We start from the raw sequence: 27,827 nt of genomic DNA, 5'->3' as shown, positions 1-27,827 counted from the left end.
TAATCTACGATTAGCATCATGCGAATCGAGAAAACACAGGTTAGATTGATGTAGATAAATTTAGTTTCCAAACATCAATTAACAAAAAAAAAAAAATAATAATAAAAAAATAGACAAGTTTTGATGTTTTCATATCTCGTTGACACCTTGTTAATTAATTATTAATTATTTGGTTTGTGTATACATCATTTTTTGTATTTTGGTTGTCCAAGATTATTCTAGGCCGCATATTCTCGCTTGTTTTGTCTGAAGGAATTCGGAAATCGAAATATTGCGATCCCCCATTTCATTTGTCGCCGAGAATCAAATAGCTTACACGACATTTGAAAAATGGCAAAAAGTAGGGAAAATTCGAGAGGTGAGGTTGAGATGGGAAGTTAGTGTCCGAGCGGATCGAAGTCACGATAGCTGAAGTGGTTGAGTAGCGGCGCATTTAGCCGAAGGTCGTGGGTTCGAATCCCGCTCGTGACACTGACTTTTTTATTTCAACTAAAAACCTTAATTATTTGTAATAAAGTAAATTATAGTTGTCAAAGAGTGAGAAGATGATAAAATCACAGTAAAAAAAAATTGAAAACAAGCCACAAACCTAAAAGATTAAATCGTATTGTTCTCTTATCAAAAGAAAATCTCCACATAATATTTAATTATTATTTGTCCTACACTTGTTAATGTTATGTGAAGATGAGCAGTCATGGATGATGTGGAAAATGCCTAAAATTAGAAGTTTCAATGAAAGCTCAACTCAGAAAATTGTATTGCTACTAAATTCTTTAAAAAGGAATTCTTAATTTTTTATATTAACATGTTATTTGGTTGTAATTAAGAAGATGTAGTTTTTTGATTATTTAACTTTTTCAATTTGATATTTTGAGTTATTGCTACAAGATAATAAAAAAAAATCATTTTGTTTAAAGTATTTACCTTCTTTTGCTACACAATGTTTCCAATGTATAAAAAAGACAAATAAAAACATAATAAATGCTCAAACCACGATGCTTAGAATAACTTACAACTAACTTAACGAATTATAGTTTCAAAACTAATTTTAGACATTCGAGATAATTGAGTGTTTCTGTTAATCATAAAGCTCTTCGAACCAATAAACCGAGTAGAGATTTACAATTAATAAAATGTAATTGTTCGGCCCGAGTCAATTATATGTAAGCCGTTAGTCTCGATATCTTGAGCAATGATCCATTAATTAAGCTTATCTGAAAGCAGGGCGTAAAATACATGTGCAACTTTATCAATAATTTAAACGCTTAACTAATATAACGAGAGTAATAATTTTTATAATAACCGCCTCAGAAATAAGGGATGGGTGGGAAACGAATGCTTGTAAGTCACGGTTAGTTTAATTCCTCTTAGGCCGTCTGAGGTGTAAATGAAGACGGCAGACATGGAGATACGCAGACGAATATTTGCATGTAGGCATTAAAGACGGGGGAGGGTGGATGCCATATGTTTCGGCGCACCCTCGCCCCCGCCGCCACCACACGTAGAATCCAACTACCCTTAATGCTCAAAGGCACCTAAATGCCTCCAGATCCGCGTACGACCCGCTTATCAGCTATGCAAAATTTTCCATTCATATTCAAAATTTTAAATCCTCCGTGTGGGGTAGGACTAATTTATTCCTCCTTGCCCGTCACAGATGTAAGTCTCCGGCCCAAATTGAATTGCCGCCGGCGGCGGGAAGAGTTTCCATTATTATTCCAACGACAGAAAGGCAGAGGGAGGACCAGGAAACCGAGCTATGGGGAATAATTTTTCATTTATTTTTCAATCCTCCCCGGGGAGGGGAGATTGTTTTCGAACCTGTTTGGAAGATTAGTATTAACCGTCTGAAACCGTCTTCCTTCTTTTTTTTTTTTTTTTTTAAATGCGTGGCAATGACTTATCATTTATTAAAAGCTATCACTTACAATATGTCATAAAACATTAAATTAATTATATTCATATCAGACTCAAACCCGCGGAGTATCCGATATATTGCATATATCAATGAAATGCTTGCTTCAATGAAATTCACACCAGTTAATTTTTTAAATATAATTCGACATCAATAATCAATAAAAAGTTTCACTAAAATAATCACTAAAATTAAAAAAAAGGGAGACAGAAAGATAGAAAGATTTTTTTAAAATTAAATTTATTTATTAAAACTGGTCTTATTTAGACCAACCATTAATTTTACTTTATCGTGCCAACGTTTCGATCTTTATTGAGATCATCTTCAGGGCCTGGGATTTACAAACATTGTTTACATTTAACAAATACATGTAGGATGTGGAAAAAACAACGTCTCAACACGACACGCAAAAATGGCACAATTACCCAGAAGACAAACACTTTGAGTGAGTAGAAATACTTTGATTGAATATAAAAAATATATTTTGCATTGTATAAAATCACTTTTTTCCACATCCTAAATACTACACAAGTTCATATGGCTTTGTTCTTTTTAATCTTCTGACGATATTTCTGTTATGAATAGTTTGGTCGCTTCCACATTCTCATGCTGGCTGAGGTGGAGCAAATCTTTGTATTTCCGCCGTGACTTCAGGGATCTTAAGATCCCTATGTAAGTCCTTATGCCTTATGTACTAAGGTGCATTGACCATGTTATGTAAGATTTTATTTTGGAGTGTTTGTATGATTTTGATATTGCTGTGTTTGGTACAACCCCATAGTTGAATACCATATGACTACATAGACTTTATGACTTTTTTATATAATAATATTTTATTTTGTATAGCAAGGTTGGAGCCACGTCCTATCAACCAGTATAGTTGTCTATACCTTAAACCTATTTCGATCCTTTTTTTCTTCACGTATTCTTTCCATCTCAGCTTGGCATCTAAGGTCATTCCCAGATATTTAGCTGTATTATATGGTAAAAACGTCTTTAATATGTTATGATTTTTTGATTGCAATAACCCTTGGGTAGTACAGTTATCATATCCTAGCCTTACATGCTTTTAGCGAGAATGTTCAGCTTCACGCATAGTTTTCAAAAAGTGATGTTGCTTTTTCAAGTTTTCAAGCATAGAAGAAATAGTTATCGTTTACGAAACATAGCAAGCCTTTCAAGAAAATGTAACCGCTGTCACAATCGTCCTTACACTAACCCTGGTAAACTTAATCATGCTTAAATAAGCCATTGTTTCCGCTCAAATTATTACGGCGGTCACGTTAATTGCGAAGGACGTGGAAGGCGATGAGAGATGAGTGGATTAGAGCGAGGGGAGGTGCGCTTCGCTAATTATCTGCGGTCTCTCGGCCCGTTTCCACGCCGTCGTCGGCAGGAGACTCCTTAGCTGTTTCGGGGGGTTTGGGGCTGTTAACACATGTTATCAGGGTAAAAGGGAACCCGTGTCGGGGTGCCGTACGTGCCTGAGACAGCTTCTAAATTTGATTTGGTATTGAGGCGGTATTAGCCGGTCCCAGGAGTCCTCTTTGTCTTGGAGGTAGGTGTTCCCCCTTTTCCCTCTTATCTTCAACGCCGGGAAAAATTGCGCTTCCTGAGAGACGCCTTATCGAATGGGCGATAAAGAAATCGGAATAACTTGCTTACTACATCTTTACAGCCGAGAGCCTTTGACAACGTAACAAGATCGTTCTTTTTACTTTTCTTGAACAAAATACACATATGTAAAATGATTATGTAATTTAGATATTTGTAAAAATGGGGGAACCTTCACACATCTTTCTCACTCTCTCAGCATATATAACAAGTTTCGCAACTTAAATTGTTCAGAACTAAAGATTTAATCTATCACAATCTATCATGTACAGTTTTTAAAATTTAAAAAACCAATATATGAATATGTGAAATGTATGTGTCTGAAATTCATGATAAAGATACTAAGTTTGCAAACTCGCGTCTGCGAGTCGTTGAGCACAAAGCGAAAACTTTTAATAGGTCATTCTCAGTAAAAGGAGCAATAACTTTTTCTAAAATACCTATACACATAAAACTATGTAAAAATATCAACATCTTCTCTCGTGCTTCTTCCCTCTGTTTTTATATCTATCTATTTCTAACCTACTTCCCTTTCTCCCACTTCTCTCTCTCTCTCTCTCCTTATATATATATATACCTTTTTCAGTGTCTCTCTTTCTTTATCACTCTTTCCCCTGCCTCATTTTCTTGCTCTCTGTCTCACCCATTTCCTCCCTCTCTCGCTTCTTCCCTCTTTTGTTCTGTATTTATCCATCTATCTATTCTTTTCCTTACTCTCTTTCTCCCTTTCTCCATCTTTCCTCACTCTCTCAATGTACCTCTTTCTGTATCGCTCCCTCACCCTGCCTCCGTTTTTTCTTTCTTTTGCTCTCTTGCTTATTTCCTCTGTTTTTCTATTTCTATCTATCTATATATTTCTATCCTTATTCTCTCCCTCTATCTATCTCCACCTCCTGCTATCTTTTTCTATAGCTCTCTCTCTATCACCCTGCCTTTTTTCTCTTTGTTTTACTATCACCCCCATTTCCTTCCTCTCTCGTTCCTTCCCTCCTCTTTTCTATGTCTATCTATCTATTTATCACTATTTTCTATCTCCCTTTTTTTCTCTCTCTCCCTGCCTTCTTTTTCTCTTTGATTTACTCTCTATCACCCCCCATTTCCTTCCTCTTTCGTTTCTTCTCTCCTTTTTCTATATTTATCCCTACTTTCTATCTCCCTCCCTCTCTATCTCTCTCTCTCTCTCTCTCTCTCTCTCTCTCTCTTTCTCTCTCTCTTCCTTCTTTTGCTCAGTTCTAATTTTTTCTTTTGTGTTTTGGATACTGTACATGACGTACATTCTAAGAAGCCTAGCAAATAAATTTTAGAATAATTTTCCAAACGTTCAGCACTTCTTTTCTTTAACCTAACCCATACTAATTGTAGTTAAGCTTCGATGAGTAGATTTTCCAATATAAACAAGACAATCGCATGATCAGGTTTACACTTCTATGTGGGTCTAGGGAAAAAACGGCTAACTTGAATACCTGGATAATTGAAAAAATGTTTAACATATATTTAAAAAAACCCTTCTTAATACCAATCATAGTCAGATAGATGCCCTCGAGCTGTACTCGCTGTTTCAAGTTTCAGCCGAATTCACGGGCCGATGGGCACCACCTGAAGATCAAGGGAAACGCTTAACGAGCTCTTAATAACCTCTAAATAGAAGTTGCGTGTGATAGCGGAGAAGATTAGAGGGGAGAGAAAAAGAGGAAAGTAAATAAGGCGTGGAAATTGATGAGCCGAACCCCATCGCTCAACGAGATACCAGCAATTAAGGGCGTCGTTATAAGGAGGATCGAACCGAAAAGAAAATATCCGAGTAACTGTCCCATACCATCTTATAGCCAACTTAATTAAACGGCTAATTATCACTTACAAAACCTATAAACAGAAAATAATTTATATTATTTAATAAAATTACGATATTTGTTTATATAAAATAAACTCTGCAAAAAGATTTTCCTCTTCTGAAAATGCGAGATTTTTCTCAGAATTTTTGGTTACTTAGTTGTAAAGGTACATAACGCACAAATCAACAACTCTCTCACTCTCTCACTCTCACTCTCACTCACTCTCTCTCTCTCCCTCTCCCTCTCTCTCTCTCTCTCTCTCCCTCTCTCTCTCTCTCTCTCTCTCTCTCTCTCTCTCTCTCTTCACAGGGTTTTTGCACCTTAAATTTTTCAAAATTAAAGACAATCGATTACAATCTATCACGCAAAGTTTTTAAGAGTTCAGAAAACAAAATATTTATATGTGAAATTTAGGTACATTTCGCAGATTGATGATACAGAGGTTTACAATCTACGTCTGCGATTCGTTAAGCACAAAACCAAAACTTTTAATGGGTCATTCTCAGTAAAATGTACAATGACTTTTGTGAGAGAATCCCTATACACATAAAACTATGTACAAATATGAATGATTTCCAGAATAGACTTAAAAATCACCTCTTATGAAGTTATGATTGACGCTAAAAATTCACTGTTTTAAATTTAATTTCTTTTGTTGTTTTTGTTTTGTTTTAGTTTTTATATTACTATTTAGTGACTAGAAGTTTTATTTCTAGATTTATATTGACAATTTATAATTCATGATTTGTACTTAAATGTATTGAATTGTATTTTTGTTCACTTATTTTATTAGTAGTTTACTTTTTAATTGGTCAATTATTCTGTAAACTAGAATATTTGTTTTAATAGGCAATTTGAAGTAAGTACATATTAAATTCAATGAAAAAACGAATAGATGTAACGCATTGACCACAAAAATCAGGTTATTCGAAGTAATTAATGTTTAATAAATGAGAAGTAGAGTAAACTTAGTAGCCATTGTATTCCACATTAGATGTCAGAATGGTTCTTGAGACCAAATCTTGTGTGATGATAAATAAAGCGTTCATCATCCTCATCATCATCATCTCTCCCTTTCACTCACTCTATCTTCTATCACTCTCTCTCTCTCTCTCTCTCCCTCTCTCTCTCAATCTCTCTCTCTCTCTCTCTCNGTTGAGAATCGGACCATGGACAATATGAACTTTTTTGTTCATTTTAGGGTGAAGAATCTACTGGAGAAGTTTGTAGCACGAGTAGCAATTCACCCTGTATAAAAACAAAACTGCTTTAATGGTTTATCCATGTATCTCTGAAGATAAATAACAGATTAATAACAGAAGAAGTTTAGTTTTACATTTAAAGTTGCAAGTAAGTTAAAGTAAAAGTGTTTCATGAGTGGATTTGACTGGTGACTGAAATCAATTTTTGTCCTCGTATAATACATTAATAACACATAAATAATACATTATTTATTGTTCAACCAATTTAAATCTTTTTAGTCAAATGCTATAATTTATTGTCGGATGAAACCATGAGTTTTACTGTTGGTAGATGTTCAAAGTAACACGACACGTTTTGAAGGGAAATAAACTTTCCTTCCGCCTGTTCTCGCTTAATACTGCATTTAGCCTATTTTTATATTTATTAGGTTTCGTGGTTCGCTTGACCGAATAAATTCTTTTTCAGTTAATTAATGTTTTGGTTGAGATAAAAAAGTCAGTGTCACAAGCGGGATTCGGACCTACGGCCTTCGGCTAAATACGCCGCTCCTCTACCACTTGAGCTATCTCAACCAAAACCTTAATTAATTGGAAAAAAACTCATTTAGTGTTTTACAAATTAGCCTTAGTTTTTGTTTAAATAGTTACATTTAACAAAAGCCGAAACCATGTGTAAAATCCAGTGGTTCTGCAATATAACAAATTGGTGTACGAAGCAGAGAGAAAGTGAAAAAAATCATCGGCACTTCCTGAATTTTTGACTTTAGCTAGACGTATAAACAAAATTAAAAATCCTATTCGAATTTTCAAATTTAACAAAGCTCAAATGTTTTTACTGCGAAGACCCAACAAATATAAAAATTACAGGTTGTTTTATTTTAGTTAAAGCTTAAAGTAAGATAGATATTTCTCTCTCTCTCTCTCTCTCTGTCCGTCTCTCTCTCTCTCTCTCTCACTCTCTCTGTCCCTCTCTCTTTCTCTCACTCACTCTCTCTCTCTCTCTCTCACTTTCTCTTTTGTTTTAGCTTTATCAAATGTTAAGTACATAAGTAAGTTTGAAGTAAGATTACACGACCACAATTGTAATTGTAATTATACGTTAAGTGTAAGAAAGTTCTATGAGAACTAACTGTATTTAATTAGTTATTGGTTTATTGTTATCTATTTTTCTAATATTTATGCAAAGATGGTTGACAAGAAAAAACCTTTGGGTTCGAATCCTGCTCGTGACTCCAATTTTTCTTCTCAATCATCACTGCATAATAATTAGAAGGAACTAACTTTCCGTGTATTTCTGTAATTAAATCGTTCGTTCATGCATTCATTCTCTCGCCCTTTCTCTCCTGGTCTTGTTTGCTTCAGTTTCCGTTAGGTCTAAAAGTGGTGGTGTTGGTTGGTCAGGGAGTGGACGAACCAACGGTGAAATGATTATACCAGCGAGAATAGGCGGATCTAATGATTGTCGATCAGTTTAACATAAAGATCAAGTCATCGATGACAAGGTTCGAAATATGATGTGGGGGTGAGCATCAATTCACTTTTTAGAAAAGATAGTTCTACACACAGACTGTAAATAGAGATAGGGTTGTAAATTGCGTTATAATCCATTAAATACTATGTCTAGTAAATTAATATAAATGATTTGAGGTGAGGTAAGTATAACAATATTTTGGAATAGACAGCTCTATAAGTTTGGCTGTATTTTGTGCCCAACTTATTCTCGTTTCCAATGAAACTCCTAAGGTTGAAACTTTTATCCAACTACATCAAATTGTACATGGTAAATCAGGCAATTCAATAAAGACTGTTTTGACCTAACTGGTCGTAAATGGGGCTATTTCTTCGGATAAAAGGAATCCGTGGACGTAATGAGAATGTCCACCGTCTCGTGAGGACAACATAGCAGCATTAGGTTTTTCCTGTTGGAGTCCCGCCTACTTCCCCCGGGGGTCATATCTCTATCTAAAAACCTGTCCACATCCCCCTAGCGGGCTCCCAGTCTTCATAGCCCGGGCGTAACACGTTGTCCTCGACTAATGGATGTATTACACCCAAAAGGATTCCATTCCTAATCCCCGCCTTAATTACCAGGAGTTAATTGAATATATTTTAGCACTTTTCTGTTTGTCGGAGGGGAAAAAAATAACATGGTGGAGATGGAAAATGTTTACATTTATGATACAATCTTTTTTTTTTGCAAGCTAAAGAGCACTGTAACTATTATTTTTTTTTGGGTGACAACGAGGAAATAATTCACGCGCACTGGGGAAACAGTAATGCCATTCATGTATTGTAATTGCCAATGCGAAGGACTGAATTTCCCCAGGGGCTCTCAAATAGGAAATCAATGTTTGATTTTTGGGTGGAATTCAAAAGAGAACGGAGTGAGATTTGTTTGTTCCCTTGTATATAAATGAAATGGTTATGCCCTGCCCTTAGGGGCAGTTCCGTTCTTACCTTGTTCATCCCTCCAGCCCCGGCCCTTCTCAATGGATCTGCAACAGAATAGGGAGAAAAATTATTGTATTGTCATACAATTAAATATCTGTCAAGTGTAACATTGTAAATAAAAATAATGATAAAAAAATACACGAAACGTACTAAAACATAACAAGAAAATATATGTAAATGATCCAATTCAGCAAAATAGGCGTAATAAATATTTATTATTCACTACGAACAACTTCCTAATAGTACAACGTTTTGCAATTTACTTCTCTAGACTCGGTTTTCCCTTAGTTGTTGGAACTCTCCTCGCCCGAATTACGGTGGGCAAGTCCGAACCCTCCTCGCTAATTAAGACGAGTCCTAGGAGGGTATTGATCGGTTCCATGTGTGCCCCTGTCTTAACCAGCACCTCTTAGCATTCACCACCCTTCCCGGACGTCCCCAGCTGCATGTATCATGTGCTACGGACAAGTGGCCAACAGTCCTTCCTCCCCTGTTCTCACACTCTCTTGAACAAGGGTGGACTACGTTAGCCCCTTATGATTTATTGTTCATTCTTTCGAAATAACGGAAATCGAGTCGAAACGAGTCGGAAGGATAGGTCTTCAATGGTACATCTCTTTTCATGTGTACCGATATCACTAAATGTCATAAGCTATTACTGGAAAACGGATCTTAAGAAATTTTACTTTTTGTTAAAATATACCGGCGTTTTCAGGCATTCCTTCTTTTTTTTAATTAAACTTTCCAATTATTGAATCCAGGCTTTAAACGTTTTTTTTTGTTTTTCCACTTTAATATGTATATAACCTAATTTGTTCCCCTACTTCTTACACTTACACTACGACTCCCAATGGGAAATAATTTCTCTCTCTCCTTCTCTCTCTCTCTTTCTGTTTGTCTGTCTCCCTTTCTCTTTCTCACTCTCTCTCTCTCTCTCTCTCTCATAATTTCTGTTCCTTCCACCACGTTTGTTTCTTTTTTATCGTACTCTCCCTCTCATTGTCTCTCTCCCCCTCTCTCTCTTTCTCGCTCACTCTTTCTTTCTCTCCCTCTCTCTGTTTCTCTATCTCTGTACTTTCTCTAACTCTCTTTCATTCTGTATCTCTCAATTTCTCACAAACTCTCATTCTCTCTCTCTCTCTCTCTAATTCTAGTTACCTGTCTATACATTCATCTATCTCTATCTCTTTCTTTTCGCTTAAGGTAATACTTATTCCATATTTACTTAGTGATCATAATTGACCGTACTACTAGTTATTCCAATTAATTATTCTTTTTATCTAAGGTTTTTGGCTGGGATGAAAAATTAGTGTAACGAGCGGGATTCGAACCCCCGACCTTGCTAAATACGCCGCTGTTCTAACCACTTGAGCTAACGTGACTTCGAATCCCGCTCATGACAGTAACTTTTCACCTCTACCAAAAACCTGAGATAAAAAGAATAACTAATACTTACTTTCTTCCTTACTTAGAAGTACTTCTTCCTTTTTTAACTGTAAATGATCGAATTATCGCCCTTTTTTCTCATACTCACTTAAAGAAAAATTAAATTTGGCCTCTCTTTCACTAATTTATATTTTTTTAAAACATAATCTCTCACATACTTTTTCACCTTCCATGCCAAGAATTTCTCTCGCTCACTCACATATGTTTTTATTTATTTTATCGTACTCTCTGTTTCCGTATCACTGTCCCCCTCTCTTTTTCACTCTTTCTATTTCTCGCTTACTGACTCACTCTCTCATTCCCGCTCTCTCTTTCCCTACCTATCTACTACCAATCTCTCTCTCTCTCTCTCTCTCTCTCTCCTTTCACTCAATGTTCCTCTTTCTTTTCTTTAAATATTAATTTTTGTTATTCTCATTTTTTCCCCTTACGCTCGCATTACTGCATTTCTTTAAAAAAAAAGTTAATAACTGAAATTTTGTCTCCCAACTGTTTTTCTCCCTTTCTCACTCATTTTTCCTTTTTATAATCTCTCTCATTCACTCACTCACTCTCTCTCTCTCTCTCTGTCTCTCTCTCTATCTCTATCTCTCTCTCTCTCTCTCTCTCTCTCTCTTCTAAGTTTTATTTGTAGATTTATGTTGGTAATTTATAATTCATTATTTGTACTGCATTGTATTGAAAAGTATTTTTGTTCACTTATTTTATTAGTAATTTGCTTTTTAATTGCTCAATTATTATGTAAATTAGAATATTTATTTCAATAAGCAATTTTAAGTAAATGTTCAATGCAGAACGAATAGATGGAACCTACTGACCACAAAAATTAGGTTATTTGGTGTAATTAATGTTTAATAAATTAGATGTAAGTTAAACTTAGTAACCATCGTACTTCACATTAGATGTAAGAATGGTTCTTGAGACCAAGTCTTGTGTGATGATAAATAAAGCGTTCATCATCCTCATCATCATCATCTCTCCCTTTTACTCACTCTATCTTCTATCACTCTCTCTCTCTCTCTCTCTCTCTCTCTCTCTCTCTTGATCTCACTCACGCCTTCACTTTTTTCCCCAAGGAAATGAAGTGAATTCTCTCGAATGTGATTGATAAATAATGCGTTCAACATGATCATAAATACGTTATATTATTATTTTATTTATGATATTTTATTATATTATTATTATTATTTATTATATTTGTTATTGTTATGATTATTTTTTATGTTATTTATTATTTAATAAAATTGCCACAATATCTGTGAAATAGGAAGGAAAAGTTGAATTTCTCTGATGAGGTAAACAAGTGGTTATCGATAGCAGAAACATTCCGAATCAGAAAAGGTCAAAGGAAAAAAGTTAGAATTGTTGCTTTCCTGTTCAATTTTATTTAAAAAGTCCTCAGAACAAAAGTTGTACAACTTAAGATTAGCGAATGAAACGATTTTTCAAAATTTATGCATTCTTGAAAATCGGGAGAGAGAGTGATCGTTTTTTCCTTGAGCACGTAAAAAACCAGGTCTTTTGCTCAAAAATCGCGAATAATTCGAAAACGGTTGAGAAATCGGGCAATGTGGAAGGTGACCAATCGAAAGCTTATTAAAATTTCTTATCGATTGTTAAAAGGCGCTGCTGCAGAACGATTTCCTGGCCCCAAAGCTCAATTTGAAATTTTCGTAAAATGTGCAAAAATTAACATGTTCCCGAATCTTTGAATTTACTGATGAATGCCTGAAAAAGGAAAACCTTTAAAAAAGTAATCTTATTCGGGGTAAAATTTTCTACAAAATAAGACGCAGGTCTGTGACTAAAAGGCTGAGAAAATATGCATTTCCAAAGTTGGTCATTTTTTCGAGTAATAAGCAGGTGGTCGGTTTTTTAGATGGGCAGTGTATTTTTTTGTATATGTTTGCGTGAGTTACTAAAATCGATCTGTTTTCCTCTTGATGGTTTAGTTAACCAAAGGGCCTGTCTTTAATTTTAAAACGTATTTATGTATATTGTATACAATAATAATTTATTAAATAAAGACTAATAATAATATCTCATATATTTTAAATGAGAAAAACGTCGTAGATTTGTGATACATCGATTTCAACCGATCTGAGGGAAATTTCCCAGTAATCGGCTGGGGTGGAAACAGGGTTGGGGAATCTTTTTGAGCTTTGCACACGTGTAAGAGGTGTTGAAAGTCTCACATGAGCGTCGGGGGTGCGTGTGAACGTCAAGTGCACCGGGATTAGCCACCTGCCTCCCTCCTTCCATCAATTATTTATCCCCGTGAAACCCGGGTCTTCCAGATTCCCTTCTGCTACGAGGGATATCAACCCTCGGGCGACATTTGCGTTGCGTACTTTTAAATTTCCCTTAATTATGATTTAGTTGCCTCACGGGGTACAGGGGGTCCAATTTATTTTTTTTTCTCGTACTTTTCTACAATGTCTCCCCTTAAACCTTCCCCATTTTTTTTTTTGATGATAGGGAATTAAAAAATCTGTTCCTACAAACATTTTCGTGCTTCTTTTAAATAACAACTGAGTATTAAAAAAGTTTTTGTTTTAAATACCCATTAAAAAGCTATTTTTTTCGGCTTCTATTTTAAACTATTTCTTCATTTACAATTTACAAGAATATAAAATACCTTCAAATGACAATATTTATTTAATAAAACGTCCAGGGATGAGGCCAATTAGAAACACCCACTCCCCTAGTCGAGTTCACTACTAGTTTTCTTTTCATCAATGTCTATTGTGATATGGATTTGATGGGTCTCTGATCTCTATCAACTTGTAAATTTACTACGTTTGATAACATAGATATAACCATAGCATATAAATTTTCACATTTGTTAAACTTGTGAATAATTATAAGTTTAAAGTCCTGATGAAGTCATATTTTTCGAAAGCTTAACGAAAGAATTGTTTTTTTTCCAATTTACTTATTGAATATGACATTTACTTTCTTTATAAGTTTAATTATAGGTCTATTGAAATATTATTTTTTCACATCAGCCTGGTGTCCATGATGAGTCATTATTGACTAGAATTCACGAAGATAAAATTTTACAATTTTTATCATTATGTTGTTCGAAAAATCATTCTATTTTCTACCATCATCAATAATAATCTCACATATCCCACTTTCTTAAATTCTTTTGTATTTTTTCTTTCCATCTCTACGTCTCTCTTTCGCAATCTTTTTTGTATTTCTCTCCTCTTTATTTCTCCATCTTTCCTCTTGCTTTCTCTTTTTGTTTCTCTTCTCAATCTCGCGTTGTCTAATTTTCTCGTTATTTATTTCTCTCCTTACTCACGCTCTTAATCCTTCTCTATTTCCCTTTCATTCTGGCGCTCTCTCTTTCCCTCCTCTCACGTGCTCTCTTTCTTTCTTCATTTTTATCCCCTCTCTCTCTCTCTCTCTCTTTATTATATTTCGCACCTTCTCTATTGCTTTCTCTCTCTCTCTCTCTCTCTCTCTCTCTCTCTCTCTCTCTCTCTCTCTCTCTCTCTCTCTCTCTCTCTCTCTCTCTCTCTCTCCCTCTCTGCCTCTCTCTGACAGATGGCAAACCTGTCTTGACTAGGTAGTTAGTTGACTAGTTACATTGTTATACGTAATTGACGGTGTTACATGTTATATGTAATTGCTGATAGCCATTTCTGGTTTACTATATTATTTAATGAAAATGTATATAAAATATTTCGTTTGGTTTTTATGGACACACGGCCTGCTAGTTTTTTCTGTAATTATTCGGAATTCGTGAGATACGTTCTGGTGTGACGTAGGTTTCAGAGAAACATTTTCTTTATCGTGCTAACGTTTCGATCTTTATTGAGATCATCTTCAGGGCCTGGGATTTACGAACATTGTTTAAATTTAATAAATACATGTAGGAATTTAAATTTAAACAATGTTTGTAAATTCCAGGCCCTGAAGATGATCTCAATAAAGATCGAAACGTTGGCACGATAGAGAAAATGTTTCACGGTCACTAATCACCACAAATTTTTCTGTAATATTGATTACTTGGCTTATTTTTACTTGTTTTGTTGATTTTCCATTGTAAAATTGCCAGGAAATTTTTTCTCCTTTGCGACACTAATCTTTCTCCATGGCTAATTTTTCTTTTTGAATGAATACAAGGAGACCCGCAGAAAGCGTAAGACGGGCCCCGATTGCCTCCTCACCGGTCGCAATTTGTCTCGGCAAATCCGCGGTACAATCCTCACGATATGTTACCCCGTGGGAGCACCCTCGTCTCGTCTTACAGGGGATGGTTAAAGGGACTCATCACTCACAGAAACGGGTTTCAAGGGCGGGGTGAAATAACTCCACAGGTCCTTTAGATAGGAGGTCCTTAGCTGACGGGATTTACCTCCTAAACCCCTCAATATCTCAAACGCCCTCGACAATTACAAAAGCAAACTGTAAACTGTTAAATCAGGATCGTGCGAAAGCAATTGCCTTGCGTTTACAACACATCTAATCAACAGTAACTCTGGTTTTATCACAATAATATTTTACAAACTACTGATACGAGATTTTATATTTCATTCGTTTCTTCATCACATTATTTCAGAGAAATACTTAACTGTTTCTATTATTTAGTTACATTAAAACATTTAAGCCTTTTTTTATTTTAAAAATGAAAATTTGTGTAAATAGCCTACTTTTTGACATTAAAAGACCGTATTCGAACTGAAACAAAAAGGCGGGAAACGGTTTGGCCGTCGTTTCTCTATTGAATAACGAAAAATTTTAGCTAATAAAAATATACACACAGCATAAATACCATTTCACATCATCTGAGGGATAACAGCATATTGGCCACTTTTATATGCGAAAACGTTACCACAACCGTTCTTCCTAGTTGCATGGCCTTCCTAATTGGTAAAAAGACAAATTTTGGGATGAAAATATTATCTGTTGGTTTTTTTTTTGGGGGGGGGGATTTTTAGTCAAAAAGTGACACCACTCGTTTCACTTACATTTATTTCACCGACGTTTCGGAGGACATACCTCCTTTCTCAAGGTATACAAGAGAAACGCCTACAACATACAAATACATTAGGTTTTTGATTTTATATTTCAAACACCTTTAGGAGTAAAAACTCTTACTGGGATAAATCCTGTTCGTGTGAGTGAAGTTTTTTCCAGGATCACACTTAAAAATTAAAATTATATTTCGCCTCACACCTCGACCGTTTTGTGCAACACTTTTTTCCACCTGTGATTTTTCATATATTTAATTTTTGTATAATGTAGGTGAGTGAGATTATCAATGTTACCTCGAAGTAGTTTCATACAAAGCCAATAATTTTTAAAGGTTAAAAATGCAGGAATTCCTTATTTTTCCTTTTTTCACAACAAGAGGATCCGGAGTCGGCTAACAGACAAGAATTACCTTCTCCTCCTGTTGCACAAAACGGTCGAGGTGTGAGGCGAAATATAATTTTAACTTTTAAGTATGAACCTGACTCCACTCACACAAAAAGGATTTATCCCAGTAAGGGTTTTTACTCCTAAAGGTGTTTGAAATATAAAATCCAAAAACTAAATGTATTTGTATGTTGTAGACGTTTTTCTTGTATACCTTGAGAAAGGAGTTATAGCCTCCGAAACGTCGGTGAAATAAATGTAAGTGAAACGTGTTTTTGACTGAAAAAAAAACAACAACAGATATATTATAATTGAACAGTTATCATATACAACGAAAATATTACCCGAAAACGGGAAAAGTCATAAAAACTGGAAATTCGGTCTATAAGTTTCGATCTGAATTTTAAAATCGTACAAATGAAAGAGAAAACAGTAAATCTCCTTTAGAATCCCTCTCAATACACTTTTCTAATGAATCTTCTCTGTATCGTTCCAATTTTAGTATATGTACCGCCGAAGCGATTAGCTTTTCTAATGGAACTATGTCGTTTATTTTACAAATAAAAATACATACAATAATAACAGGTTTTTTGTTTGGTGGGAAAGGAGAGATTCTACGAATTTCTACTGTAAAAATTTACATTGTACGAAACAAAACATACAACATCAATATAGCGAAGTGAAACAAAGAAGAAAACAAAACGAGAAGAACCTTAAACTCAGATTCTTGAGGAATACAAATATAAATTTTGAGAAAAATCCGGGCAATCTTAGATCATTTGAGATTAGTTCATTATGCAATTAAGGTAGCAATTATTTTCGATTTAATAAAATATTTAATTATTGTTTAATAAATTCTGTTGTCAATTTTTAAACTTTTAACACCAATCTAAAGAATTATGTTCACACATAAACTTATATATTTTACGTTAAAGAGAAAGATGCTCAGATAAGTTCAGCGTAATCAGAGAATTAAAATTACTTAATTATGTTAAAATGTTGTGAATGTACATATTTTTCGATGTATGTAGTGATTAGTTTCGTCAGTTTTCAGTGGCGATAACAATTATAAAGGCAAATAACAATCCTTTTTTACCTCAACAATTTGAGTATCCTGCAAATAGACGTGCAAAAAATAATAGAACCAGAAACATACGTCTGTTATAATTCATTTTTTAAAAACACAAATGTGTAAGTAAATGAAAATAAATGAAAGATTCGGAATCGGGATCACGTCAACGATATAGTGGAAGTTTTCAGTGGAATATTCAGAAGAAATACTACATCATCTTAGCTTCTTAGGCAACCGGGCAAAATTAGTGTAGAAAATGAGACACATAGCAGAAGAAGTTAAAATCAAATGGGAGCCAAACGAAAAGAAAGTACAAGAGCCAACCAACCAAAGACCCAGAAAAAAGGAAAAAAAAACAAATGAAAAGTAAAGCAGGAGAACTCCACAATATTGTTCACACGTTTGAAATTAATTTTTTCGTTTTATTATTATTGTTATTACATAGTTTACATCTAAATGTTTCTGTAGATTTTCTTTTTTTACAGCAAATACTTTTTGAAAAGTTGGGCTCGTTAGGGTTAGAAGAGAAATATCGCGATTGGAGCTCATTCTACTGTTATGAGAGCATTTTTTTACTGTAAGTACTTTTGTAAAATTCGATATCAGAAAAACAAATGATTGTTTACAATTAACTTCAATTACATTATTCTAAATGCGTGTGGTAACTGTAAATAGGCGATTACGGTATGAATTATTTTTGTCTGGTCTATTTTTAATAATCAACTACGAAAAGAGGATAGTGGCAAGTAGCTTTGTAGATATAAAATTGGTTTATCAATTCATTAAGTGTTTTTACTCTATTTTGGCCCTCAGATAACGAACAGGAAGGACTTTTTGAATAAATAAGTAAATAAATGTTATGTATATGGAAATTATTTATCACAGAATCCTTTTATCCGTTTATGCTTCCATAGAATCGGTGTGTCCTACTTTCCTGTGGATGCAGAGGAGTTTTTTGGTTGAGGCAAGCTTACAATAAAACTTTTTGGTGTGGGTTTTCACGGTATCGTAGATCCAAAAAATTTAGGAATTTTTCACTGCATGGAACTATTAAAACTTTATTCTAACTTAAGACTTCCATGCTCAAAAATAATAAATCAATCTAGTTCAATTCCCAATGATTGATATTAAACCTAACCCCAAAATTCCTTCTTGCTAAATGAAATAAGAACTGTTCAACTCTCTTACAACGTAAATGCCAAAAAACATATTAAATAATCAATTACATAAATTGTACAGTCAAAGAGGTACAAAACGTTATTATCAATATCTTGTGCACATTAGACTTGCCTCATTATAATCTGCAGTAAAATGGGATAAATCCGATTATGATACGCGGTCAAAAGTTAAATTTATCATTGATAAAAAACAAAGTATATTGGATAAAAAATTAAAAACAAGAAGCACACACTTAAAAATAAAAATACTCATAAATACCGAAAAACTCCAATTAAATTTTATCCAAGTGTTATAAACTTAACAAACATAGAACTAAATAAAGACGAAAACAATTTATTAAATAAAGGCTTACAATTTGTCCCAAAAACAGAATTAGATACAAAAAAAAACTACTATCCCTTGGTTAAAAAAAAAACAACCTGTAGGTTAGAACACAGGAAAACATTGGACAACACCATCGCTCCAGCATTCATCATTTCTATTAATTTTAACGCTGAATTACAAATGTCAGCGTGTTTTTCTCTAATTTTCCCCGCTAATTGGAATTGCCAGCAAAGAAAATAAAGTAAAAAACTAATGTGACATTGTCATAGACATTTAGTTGAAGGTTATAAAGGGCAGGTGCATTTCGCACTTCCATACAAAAGAGTCAGGATGCATATTGTGATATTGTGTTAGTTATGATTTTAATATATGTTTTCTTATATTTCATTAAGTCTTTGAAAATATGAACGAAAGTAAAAAGTATAAATTTTACGATTACCCTAACTTTCCTACTGATTTGTTTAGATAAATTGTAAATATTCAAATTTTGCCTTGAAAGTAAAGTGAATTTATTTTCTAAGTTTTATATAGTTTTAGGTTAATCGCAATTACATTTCAAATTTTTTAAAGTTAGAAGGTAGAAAAGTTTCGTGAAAATTATCATATTCTCTGCTTCTTTTACTGAAAGTCCAACTCTATCCAATTTGGTTCATTTCTTTTGTATTTACATTATATTTAAAGGAAAAACATGCTCAACAAGAAATAACAACGGAAACTAAGTAAATTTAATACGTTGCGCGTTAATTCATTTGCTATTCGGGTTAAAGCCTCGATTAAAGTAATACTCGTGATAGGCTGATAGTACAAGAAGGGGAGAAGAGGTAAGCGTCTTATAATTTAGCATACGCCTAATATGTATTACGGTAGCCCCCCCATCCAATATCATGTTTGTTGCGACATGCGTCTCAGGGCGGCATGCATAAAAGACGGACGGGGGAGGGAATATTTAGGGCGGATATGCTAACATTTATTACCGGAGGAAACCAGGCGTAAAATCCCGTTTTACTGCTCGAACCCGATATTACAAAGTGGTCTTAGAATAGTGTGAAATTGAAAAATCATCGAGACATTTGTAACTCGGTATTGTGGCGAAATACAGGGTGAATTGCTACTCGTGCTACAAACTTCTCCAGTAGATTCTTCACCCTAAAATGAACAAAAAAGTTCATATTGTCCATGGTCCGNGTTGAGAATCGGACCATGGACAATATGAACTTTTTTGTTCATTTTAGGGTGAAGAATCTACTGGAGAAGTTTGTAGCACGAGTAGCAATTCACCCTGTATAAAAACAAAACTGCTTTAATGGTTTATCCATGTATCTCTGAAGATAAATAACAGATTAATAACAGAAGAAGTTTAGTTTTACATTTAAAGTTGCAAGTAAGTTAAAGTAAAAGTGTTTCATGAGTGGATTTGACTGGTGACTGAAATCAATTTTTGTCCTCGTATAATACATTAATAACACATAAATAATACATTATTTATTGTTCAACCAATTTAAATCTTTTTAGTCAAATGCTATAATTTATTGTCGGATGAAACCATGAGTTTTACTGTTGGTAGATGTTCAAAGTAACACGACACGTTTTGAAGGGAAATAAACTTTCCTTCCGCCTGTTCTCGCTTAATACTGCATTTAGCCTATTTTTATATTTATTAGGTTTCGTGGTTCGCTTGACCGAATAAATTCTTTTTCAGTTAATTAATGTTTTGGTTGAGATAAAAAAGTCAGTGTCACAAGCGGGATTCGGACCTACGGCCTTCGGCTAAATACGCCGCTCCTCTACCACTTGAGCTATCTCAACCAAAACCTTAATTAATTGGAAAAAAACTCATTTAGTGTTTTACAAATTAGCCTTAGTTTTTGTTTAAATAGTTACATTTAACAAAAGCCGAAACCATGTGTAAAATCCAGTGGTTCTGCAATATAACAAATTGGTGTACGAAGCAGAGAGAAAGTGAAAAAAATCATCGGCACTTCCTGAATTTTTGACTTTAGCTAGACGTATAAACAAAATTAAAAATCCTATTCGAATTTTCAAATTTAACAAAGCTCAAATGTTTTTACTGCGAAGACCCAACAAATATAAAAATTACAGGTTGTTTTATTTTAGTTAAAGCTTAAAGTAAGATAGATATTTCTCTCTCTCTCTCTCTCTCTGTCCGTCTCTCTCTCTCTCTCTCTCACTCTCTCTGTCCCTCTCTCTTTCTCTCACTCACTCTCTCTCTCTCTCTCTCACTTTCTCTTTTGTTTTAGCTTTATCAAATGTTAAGTACATAAGTAAGTTTGAAGTAAGATTACACGACCACAATTGTAATTGTAATTATACGTTAAGTGTAAGAAAGTTCTATGAGAACTAACTGTATTTAATTAGTTATTGGTTTATTGTTATCTATTTTTCTAATATTTATGCAAAGATGGTTGACAAGAAAAAACCTTTGGGTTCGAATCCTGCTCGTGACTCCAATTTTTCTTCTCAATCATCACTGCATAATAATTAGAAGGAACTAACTTTCCGTGTATTTCTGTAATTAAATCGTTCGTTCATGCATTCATTCTCTCGCCCTTTCTCTCCTGGTCTTGTTTGCTTCAGTTTCCGTTAGGTCTAAAAGTGGTGGTGTTGGTTGGTCAGGGAGTGGACGAACCAACGGTGAAATGATTATACCAGCGAGAATAGGCGGATCTAATGATTGTCGATCAGTTTAACATAAAGATCAAGTCATCGATGACAAGGTTCGAAATATGATGTGGGGGTGAGCATCAATTCACTTTTTAGAAAAGATAGTTCTACACACAGACTGTAAATAGAGATAGGGTTGTAAATTGCGTTATAATCCATTAAATACTATGTCTAGTAAATTAATATAAATGATTTGAGGTGAGGTAAGTATAACAATATTTTGGAATAGACAGCTCTATAAGTTTGGCTGTATTTTGTGCCCAACTTATTCTCGTTTCCAATGAAACTCCTAAGGTTGAAACTTTTATCCAACTACATCAAATTGTACATGGTAAATCAGGCAATTCAATAAAGACTGTTTTGACCTAACTGGTCGTAAATGGGGCTATTTCTTCGGATAAAAGGAATCCGTGGACGTAATGAGAATGTCCACCGTCTCGTGAGGACAACATAGCAGCATTAGGTTTTTCCTGTTGGAGTCCCGCCTACTTCCCCCGGGGGTCATATCTCTATCTAAAAACCTGTCCACATCCCCCTAGCGGGCTCCCAGTCTTCATAGCCCGGGCGTAACACGTTGTCCTCGACTAATGGATGTATTACACCCAAAAGGATTCCATTCCTAATCCCCGCCTTAATTACCAGGAGTTAATTGAATATATTTTAGCACTTTTCTGTTTGTCGGAGGGGAAAAAAATAACATGGTGGAGATGGAAAATGTTTACATTTATGATACAATCTTTTTTTTTTGCAAGCTAAAGAGCACTGTAACTATTATTTTTTTTTGGGTGACAACGAGGAAATAATTCACGCGCACTGGGGAAACAGTAATGCCATTCATGTATTGTAATTGCCAATGCGAAGGACTGAATTTCCCCAGGGGCTCTCAAATAGGAAATCAATGTTTGATTTTTGGGTGGAATTCAAAAGAGAACGGAGTGAGATTTGTTTGTTCCCTTGTATATAAATGAAATGGTTATGCCCTGCCCTTAGGGGCAGTTCCGTTCTTACCTTGTTCATCCCTCCAGCCCCGGCCCTTCTCAATGGATCTGCAACAGAATAGGGAGAAAAATTATTGTATTGTCATACAATTAAATATCTGTCAAGTGTAACATTGTAAATAAAAATAATGATAAAAAAATACACGAAACGTACTAAAACATAACAAGAAAATATATGTAAATGATCCAATTCAGCAAAATAGGCGTAATAAATATTTATTATTCACTACGAACAACTTCCTAATAGTACAACGTTTTGCAATTTACTTCTCTAGACTCGGTTTTCCCTTAGTTGTTGGAACTCTCCTCGCCCGAATTACGGTGGGCAAGTCCGAACCCTCCTCGCTAATTAAGACGAGTCCTAGGAGGGTATTGATCGGTTCCATGTGTGCCCCTGTCTTAACCAGCACCTCTTAGCATTCACCACCCTTCCCGGACGTCCCCAGCTGCATGTATCATGTGCTACGGACAAGTGGCCAACAGTCCTTCCTCCCCTGTTCTCACACTCTCTTGAACAAGGGTGGACTACGTTAGCCCCTTATGATTTATTGTTCATTCTTTCGAAATAACGGAAATCGAGTCGAAACGAGTCGGAAGGATAGGTCTTCAATGGTACATCTCTTTTCATGTGTACCGATATCACTAAATGTCATAAGCTATTACTGGAAAACGGATCTTAAGAAATTTTACTTTTTGTTAAAATATACCGGCGTTTTCAGGCATTCCTTCTTTTTTTTAATTAAACTTTCCAATTATTGAATCCAGGCTTTAAACGTTTTTTTTTGTTTTTCCACTTTAATATGTATATAACCTAATTTGTTCCCCTACTTCTTACACTTACACTACGACTCCCAATGGGAAATAATTTCTCTCTCTCCTTCTCTCTCTCTCTTTCTGTTTGTCTGTCTCCCTTTCTCTTTCTCACTCTCTCTCTCTCTCTCTCTCTCATAATTTCTGTTCCTTCCACCACGTTTGTTTCTTTTTTATCGTACTCTCCCTCTCATTGTCTCTCTCCCCCTCTCTCTCTTTCTCGCTCACTCTTTCTTTCTCTCCCTCTCTCTGTTTCTCTATCTCTGTACTTTCTCTAACTCTCTTTCATTCTGTATCTCTCAATTTCTCACAAACTCTCATTCTCTCTCTCTCTCTCTCTAATTCTAGTTACCTGTCTATACATTCATCTATCTCTATCTCTTTCTTTTCGCTTAAGGTAATACTTATTCCATATTTACTTAGTGATCATAATTGACCGTACTACTAGTTATTCCAATTAATTATTCTTTTTATCTAAGGTTTTTGGCTGGGATGAAAAATTAGTGTAACGAGCGGGATTCGAACCCCCGACCTTGCTAAATACGCCGCTGTTCTAACCACTTGAGCTAACGTGACTTCGAATCCCGCTCATGACAGTAACTTTTCACCTCTACCAAAAACCTGAGATAAAAAGAATAACTAATACTTACTTTCTTCCTTACTTAGAAGTACTTCTTCCTTTTTTAACTGTAAATGATCGAATTATCGCCCTTTTTTCTCATACTCACTTAAAGAAAAATTAAATTTGGCCTCTCTTTCACTAATTTATATTTTTTTAAAACATAATCTCTCACATACTTTTTCACCTTCCATGCCAAGAATTTCTCTCGCTCACTCACATATGTTTTTATTTATTTTATCGTACTCTCTGTTTCCGTATCACTGTCCCCCTCTCTTTTTCACTCTTTCTATTTCTCGCTTACTGACTCACTCTCTCATTCCCGCTCTCTCTTTCCCTACCTATCTACTACCAATCTCTCTCTCTCTCTCTCTCTCTCTCTCCTTTCACTCAATGTTCCTCTTTCTTTTCTTTAAATATTAATTTTTGTTATTCTCATTTTTTCCCCTTACGCTCGCATTACTGCATTTCTTTAAAAAAAAAGTTAATAACTGAAATTTTGTCTCCCAACTGTTTTTCTCCCTTTCTCACTCATTTTTCCTTTTTATAATCTCTCTCATTCACTCACTCACTCTCTCTCTCTCTCTCTGTCTCTCTCTCTATCTCTATCTCTCTCTCTCTCTCTCTCTCTCTCTCTTCTAAGTTTTATTTGTAGATTTATGTTGGTAATTTATAATTCATTATTTGTACTGCATTGTATTGAAAAGTATTTTTGTTCACTTATTTTATTAGTAATTTGCTTTTTAATTGCTCAATTATTATGTAAATTAGAATATTTATTTCAATAAGCAATTTTAAGTAAATGTTCAATGCAGAACGAATAGATGGAACCTACTGACCACAAAAATTAGGTTATTTGGTGTAATTAATGTTTAATAAATTAGATGTAAGTTAAACTTAGTAACCATCGTACTTCACATTAGATGTAAGAATGGTTCTTGAGACCAAGTCTTGTGTGATGATAAATAAAGCGTTCATCATCCTCATCATCATCATCTCTCCCTTTTACTCACTCTATCTTCTATCACTCTCTCTCTCTCTCTCTCTCTCTCTCTCTCTCTCTTGATCTCACTCACGCCTTCACTTTTTTCCCCAAGGAAATGAAGTGAATTCTCTCGAATGTGATTGATAAATAATGCGTTCAACATGATCATAAATACGTTATATTATTATTTTATTTATGATATTTTATTATATTATTAATCTCTAATAATATAATAAAATATCGCTCTCTAATCTCTCTCTCCTTCCATCATATGTTTTTTTATCATACTCTCTCTCTCTCTCTCTCTCTCTCTCTCTCTCTCTTTCTCTCTCTCCTACATTTATTTAACTCCTTCCTAATGTGTGTTAATGAGAAAAATACACGTAGACAAATGTTAATAAACATTCCTTAATAACTGAAAAATAAATTTCATATTTATACAGACATAGTTTTTATATTTTACGCTTGGTGTGATTTTTCAGAAAAATTATTTCAGAATTGTTCTGTTTCTTCAGATTTCATGAAAAATTGTGCTTAATTTTAATCAACTATCACAAAAGAATTATTCATTTCTCTCCACCACTCCTAATTGCATGATGTATTTTAATGAGGATAAGTTGTTAGAAGAATTTGAAGTTTAAGAAATAAGTTCCACGAGGACAAAAGTACGGATGACAAAAGGTTAAATTTCACCGTTCATTAATGAAGCATTCACCTTGGTGAATCAATGCTGATCGGTATCGAGGAACTCTCGCTTCTCCGGCTTTTCTATCGGGGGAAAAACGTTTCGCCTAGCCGATAGCGACGACAACCCGGCCAAAAACAGAATCGACAAGGTGTTAATTACGTAATTTCCTCGAGTTGCTATGGCCGAAAGATAAACAACTTCATTTCCTCCGCGGTGGCCTAGGCGTCATAATTGTGATTGACTTGTCGCCGCGGCTCGCGTGTCCCCTGGGCTTTGGTATCGTTGCGTGTCATCCACCCCCTTGAGAGCCGATCATGTAAACTGTCAAAGAAGTTACCTTTAAACATAAAACCTCCTCTTCCAAAAATAACAAGGCATTTAGCAAAAGGTGCCTCTTTTATTTACCCCTCACCCTACTTAAGGATCAAGATTTTATTTCTGTAGCATGTTCAATGTCAGCAATTATTGTGTAAGTAGTTTCTTAATTTCTGGGCTTTATTATTTTTATTGGCACAATGTATTGCACTCTTTGTTATATAAAGAAGAGATTATATATCAAAAATATGTAATTTATTTTTCAGTTATTACGGAAATTTTATTTCCATTTATCTATTTATATTTTTTCTCATTAAGACACATTAGAAAGGAGTTAAATAAAAGTAGGAGAGAGAGAGAGAGAGAGAGAGAGAGAGAGAGAGAGAGAGAAAGAGTATGATAAAAAAACATATGATGGAAGGAGAGTGTGGGAACAGAAAGTATGAGAGAGAGAGAGAGAGAGAGAGAGAGAGAGAGAGTGAGAGAGAGAGAGAGAGAGAGAGAGAGAGAGAGAGCGAGAGGGAGTATGATAAAGAACATGCAATGGAAGGAGAGTGTGGGAACAGAAAGTATGAGAGAGAGAGAAAGAGAGAGAGAGAGAGAGAGAGAGAGAGAGAGAGAGAGAGAGAGAGAGAGAGAGAGAGAGAGAGAGCATGAGCGACATTATAAAAATGGAAAATTGACTGAGAAAGCGAGAGAATGATTAGGAGACAACATTTCAATGATTAAATTTTCTTTATTTAAATTACAGCGGGTTCATATATTATTTACTATTATTACTCTATGCTATGTTAATATTATTATTTTATAAGTGTGTGTGTATGTGTGGAGTGAGAGGGTGAGAGAGGGAGAGAGTGAGAAATAGATAAGTAAATAAAAGACAGAGTAAAAACATACAAATAAACAAGTTTGAAAATTAATGTTTTCAGAACTAGATAGAAAGTGCTGCTATATAGTCAAATGATGGCGTGTAGTCCAATTTGGGATTTCAGATAACAAATCAACCAGAGACTGACCAAACTACTGTCAAAACAACCGATGATTTATCAGTTTTCTGTTTGTACTGTTTGCACACTGTTAATTTAACGAGGCAATTGTTGTACAGCCGGAAAGATTACCGGCCCATATTTACCGGGCCTTTTATCACAATACACAAAGTCTGCGTGCCTACAAATGTTTGTTCAGCGGTGTATTGAACCGAGAGTAAATGAACTGTCCTAAGCAAACAGGCAATGGGAGGGTCACTACGCGGCAACCGCAAAAACAAGTTCGCCCCTCACGCGTTCCAGGAGGGTAATAATATAAGCGCAATTAGGCCCCTCTCCAGAAGATGGGCGTTTCATTTCTTTTACGACCCGTTAAACGTTATTTCGAGTTTAAAAAAAAATCCTCGCCAACCCTTTTTTCTAATTAAGAAAATCTTAGCGCTTTCATCAGCCCGCCTGTTACCTTCAAGTGTCGGTCATCAAGGCGAATTCCGCTTTCTATTTCCTCTCTCCCCTAGCCATTATCATTTTAATTATCAGCTTCCAGAAGCTAGCAGTTGGAAAACCAACAAAAACGGGGTGGTTTTACAGTGGGCCTCCATCCATCACTTAGCGGCCTTACGGAAACAAACAATTGCTACCATCAGTCAATTAGAAGAATCGGCACGTGAGGTGATCGAATGGATGAAGGATTGACTCGTATTTGCAACTTTTAAAACTAACTTGGGTAATTAACAATATCCTCTATCAAGTGATAACAGTAAATGATTAAAATTTTTACCCATAAATTACGCTATTAAAGACTTAAATTATTAATTTTTTATTACAGAGTGCAGACAATTGACAGTACGATTCCTTGAATTTATCCACTATATTGTTCATTCTTCCTAAAAGTATATTTCATAGCTGAGAATTTGTTTATATAATTTTTATGTAATTTTATACTTAGGTTTTAGAAATTAATACTGTTAACAGCATTTTAAGCAATTGTATTTATAGGGCTAATTAGACTGTCAGGAAATTGACTGGATTTATTTTTACATTTTTTAAACAGTTCTCAAATAAATAATCATAATCTTAAATAAATAATTTCAAGATTATAAATTCAAGAGTGGCAGGATTCGATCCCCGGACTGCAAACGGGGCAAATTCAAGGTGGTCTCTCCAACCACAAGAAATGGTTGAAAAACCAACATTATTCATGATCCAAGAATAAAGGAAAATTATCGCTATTATGATCAGCTCAGTAGAGGATTTGAATTATTCAAATTGTACAATTGTTCGTTTTTGCAATGATGCCTTCTTCTTTGTTTTTTTATGCCTTTTGAAGGTGTGA

General features: G+C 34.8%; 1 protein-coding gene across 3 annotated transcripts in view; it reads right to left on the bottom strand.

Annotated features, from left to right (window-relative positions):
* The window catches only part of LOC106669907, a 258,515-nt gene that overhangs the window by 60,097 nt on the left and 170,591 nt on the right, over window positions 1-27,827 (bottom strand). For 2 of the 3 annotated variants that reach the window (XM_024227088.1, XM_014399759.2), the window contains exon 3: window positions 22,099-22,136. In XM_024227088.1, the coding sequence (XP_024082856.1) occupies window positions 22,099-22,136 (38 nt within the window). Of the gene's footprint in view, window positions 1-9,020; window positions 9,055-22,098; window positions 22,137-27,827 lie in introns of those variants that run through there. The other variant, XM_024227089.1, reaches the window with a different exon arrangement.

This window comes from Cimex lectularius, unplaced genomic scaffold, assembly GCF_000648675.2.
Source record: "Cimex lectularius strain Harlan isolate CLEC.00 unplaced genomic scaffold, Clec_2.1 scaffold146, whole genome shotgun sequence".
Lineage (NCBI taxonomy): Eukaryota > Metazoa > Arthropoda > Insecta > Hemiptera > Cimicidae > Cimex > Cimex lectularius.
The sequence above is the reverse complement of the archived record's forward strand: the minus strand, read 5'-3'. Positions and strand labels throughout refer to the sequence as shown.